Raw genomic sequence first — 4191 nt, forward strand, 5'->3', positions numbered from 1 at the left:
GCGCATACTTTGAATAAAATATTTGTTATCATTCTCTTGAAATAAATGTGTTTTTTTCTTGAAAAAATACCGGTTTCATATGTATACACCTGGTACAATATTTTCATTTGAAAAGTGAGAAATTTTGAATGATTTGTATTGAAATTAATATAGCCCCCACATTGATTTTACTTAAATAACCACTGCATTTTAATTATAAAAAGATAAAATAAAAATTTATTTGGATTATTATTCAAACTCCTAGACTTTAGAGACAAATTCAGGAAATTATTAGTGATATTTTTAGTATTACTTCATTATTTATTTATTCGATGGTGCTTTCTGAATTAAATATATTAACTGAAACTGAAAAAAACATTATTTATAATAAACTCGCGAAACTGTGCACATATTTCCAGTCGATTCTTTTACAAAATAGCGAAATATTTTCAGGGCTTCCTACTATGAAAAATTAAACCTGGAAAAAACATAGAATTTTCAGGAAATGTTTGTTCAGGTTTTGAATAAACACCCTGATTTCACAAAGATTTGAGTAGATTTCAAAAAATTTCATAAAAATTCCAAAGATTTTATAGATTTGACTAAACATTTCAAAGATTTAAAAAGATTCAATAAAAGTTTCAAAGTTTTAAAGTTGTCGCAAACATTTTAAAGATTTAAAACATTTCAAACTATTTTAAAGGATTTCAAAATATTCAGAAGATTTCAAAGATTTTCGAAGATTATCATTTTCTTTTAAGTTTCAAATGTTTAAAAAGATTTCAAAAAGATTCCAAGAAGGCATGTATACCAGATTCGAAGTTATCAAGCCGTCCTTTGAAATAAATGTTTTTTAATTCCAGATACAACCAAAAACTCGAAGACGCAGGGAGTCCAGCGAGTAGTGGAAGTGGTTCGCCGATTTGGAGGTCACCAGTAACCGAAAGAAGAGTGCGAACTCAGATGGAAAAGTACCAGGAGGAAGTGCGAAAAGCAATCGCTGGACCTATTCGTGGAGACGTTCTGAAAAGTGCCAGCACAAGCTTAATTCGCGACAATATATCAACATCAGCATTAAATTCCCCAGTACCAGAAAGATCTAGGCGGAATGAAATCCTAAAAAGTACGAGTGCCGATTTTATCAAAAACAGACATTTTTCCACAGCCCTCAGTCTCAAAATCGACGAAGAGGGAAACGAAATTACTCATCTAAAAAAAGAGAAATCTAAAGAAAACATCTCACCAGATTTGATTCACAAACTCGCTGCCCTGTCATCAGCAGCAGCACAAAAGGAAAAAAATTCTCCTACTTCTTTCAGAACTTCTGGATCAGATCTTCTGCTTTCGAGATCATCAACTATAAATTTAATAGATGATTCTCAAGCCGAAGAAAGTGATGATTCATCGCCTTCGAAACTTCGAGCTTTGAGACTCCAGAGAGCAAAAGAAGATTTTTTATCAAGAGGTCCATCCTGCTATTCTCATGATCCATCCAATGCCAGTAGACAGGATGAAATCGTTTTCGATTTCGAAACAGAATCCATTGATTTTGAAGACAGACCCGATTTGATCAAATCTGCTAGTGCTGGAATGATACATGTTGATCCACGTACTTTTGAAAGACTCGCTTCGAATCGTGCCTGCGACTCACTTCCAAGATCTGCCAAAAAACCCAGCGACGTTTCCAGTCGTCTTAGCCAGATAGCTAACAAATTTCGAAGAGCGAGACTTAAACGGGCGAAAGAAAAAGAAAGCAAATTGAGTACAGTATCGATGCTTTGCAGGCAAAGTCTTCTGGTTGATATTCAACCTGAAGGAGCTTCCAAAAGTTGCCCAACTTCCCCATCGCCTCTAAGAGAAGATGATGACTGCAACCGGTTTAAAAAACATCGCGAAAGTAATTAAAATTAGACTATATGTGAGACTTTTATAAATCCTTAAAGAAATATGTAGAGTAAAAACTAAGTTTTCAGAAGGAAACATTTCAAAATGAATTCTATACATTTTTATTTTTGAAAATAATTCGTAATCCATTAAATCTGAAAACAGGTAAATAAGCCAAAGACTTTAAATAGAAAATTTTTAAAACATTTTTTTCATATAGGTAGAAAACTAATTTAAGTGTAAGGAAGATTAAAAGCGATTGTAACAAATGCAGAGTTTTATTCTAGTTTAGAAAATGCATTTTTTTACGATTTTCTAATACCAGAACTTGATGTCAATGTCTAGTCAGTTGTCTCGTAATATTATAGTATAAAAATCCAATCTTGGAAAATATTTGTATGATCCAAGAATATATTTCTCGTTTTTATATATAAAGGCCGTTTCATTCATAAATGTGTTGTCAAAATGTTACGTAACGTGCTAACTACTTCCAAAAACTGTATGTGTAACAGTCAAGACAAAAAAAGTATTCTTTTCGAAAAGTGCTATAAAACTTCCGCTTGCTCTTGATATCTCGGATAATTTTCGAAAATTTGCCTAAAAATATATAAAAATTAAAAATTACAAACATACAAATTTGACATATATAATGCAACCAAATATCTGTAAACCAAGTCAATATTTTCTGACCCACTGAAAAATTGGTACAATTCCCCGAAACGAAATTCTCGCTTGTTTTCAAATTTGCTTTCTTTCCCGCAAGAAAATGTTGAATTTTCAACCAGGATTTTCCCATTATTTCCGGTAAATAATAAAAAACAAAAAGCATAGCAGAAAAATTAACAGTTGCACACAGTCAAAATACATATGTTTTTCATGAATTAAATCCGTCAGACTGAAAAGCTTGAGAAGTTACAAAACCAAATAAAGCTGAACCTGTTGTGCAGCTAAAACCAGCAAGTGATTTTATATTTGAAGGAAATATTTCGCTCTACTAACGTAAATGGCACACATCCACGTCCCTAATTATAAGATAAAGAATAAAAGAAAAGAGAGAAAATTGGTAGCAACTAAAGTCCATCAATATTCAGTTGTAGAAACATTAAATTAAAATTTAATTCCAGAAGAATCAGCGAAATAGTCCTCCGATTCCGGAAGTTTTTTTTCTTTCTTATGATGATTTCCGTAGAAAATATTGAGGAGAAAGAAAACAGCGTAAAATTGTAGATAAATAATGATCATCGTGCTCTTTCGTTTTGCTCAAATATTTTTGAATTTCTTGTTGCGCTGTTAATATAATAAGTACTAAATATAGTAATCAAAATTAGGGTTTAAAAGTTATAAATTGGGTTCGTTCCAGGTTTCACCTGGAAGTCTGAACTCCTTCAGTCTTTGATAAAGGTTCATTTATGATATCCTGGATTTCATTTTTAACATCAGTTGTTCTTCGAAACCATCGCAGGTATCCTGCTTTTTGAAGTTCTCCAATCTGGATATAATGATAAGGAGACTCTGGAATCAGGGAAAAGAGCAAGGAATAAAGCATTGGATATCAGACCGATGTAAGCAAAAATTTTCAATGGAAGCATCGCCGAGGACATTGCCAGTACTATTCATGTTCAGGAATATCTGAAAATAATCACTTTTTGATCTGAATTGATATTTAAGTAGAAATATTGGAACAGTACCTATATTTAAATATACAAATAGTGATTTTTTCTAAAAGATTTACATATCAGGACACCAAGAATAGATGGGTGAACAATTTCGACTACTAATGTACACTATAATAGAGAATAGCTCAATGAGTTTCTAAACAAGTTTTGAATTTTAATTTAAAAAGTATATATTCTTATAGGAGATTTAATGGTGCATCTTTTTTATTCAGACAAAAAAGATGGGCAATTAAAATTTTTTTTAAATAAACCGGAAAATCAAGTTGTTTAGAACACTAAGTTCTTTATGCATTTTTTTAATTCAACTCGCCATAATTCAACCATTTCTTGGAGTTTTTTGATAAATAATATATGAACATTTTTTAATAGGAGAAAGTGGGGCACAGTGGGACAGAGTCATTTTAAATATTATAATATAATTTTTAATTTTTAACATTTCAGTTATCGATTAGGTACAGAGAGACCTTATTTCTCATCTGGAATACATTACCAAAAAGCACTGCATTTTGTTCATATAAGATATTTGTGGATTTTATTCTTTAAAAGTAAAATTCTCAGCCGACATATTATTTGTTCTGAGGTTCCCTCAAACATTAGTAAACTAACTAAAGTAAGTATGACACATTGCTTGATCCATAAATATATATATTGA

The 4191-nt window shown here is 31.3% G+C and overlaps 1 protein-coding gene across 2 annotated transcripts in view; it reads left to right on the plus strand.

Annotated features, from left to right (window-relative positions):
- The window catches only part of LOC117171167, a 30239-nt gene extending 28018 nt beyond the window's left edge, over nucleotides 1-2221 (plus strand). For both annotated transcript variants that reach the window (XM_033358229.1, XM_033358230.1), the window contains exon 14: nucleotides 843-2221. In XM_033358229.1, the coding sequence (XP_033214120.1) occupies nucleotides 843-1884 (1042 nt within the window). In that variant the 3' untranslated portion in view covers nucleotides 1885-2221. The remainder of the gene's footprint in view (nucleotides 1-842) is intronic.
- The last annotated feature ends 1970 nt before the right edge of the window (nucleotides 2222-4191 follow it).

Source organism: Belonocnema kinseyi, chromosome 4, assembly GCF_010883055.1.
Source record: "Belonocnema kinseyi isolate 2016_QV_RU_SX_M_011 chromosome 4, B_treatae_v1, whole genome shotgun sequence".
Classification (NCBI taxonomy): domain Eukaryota; kingdom Metazoa; phylum Arthropoda; class Insecta; order Hymenoptera; family Cynipidae; genus Belonocnema; species Belonocnema kinseyi.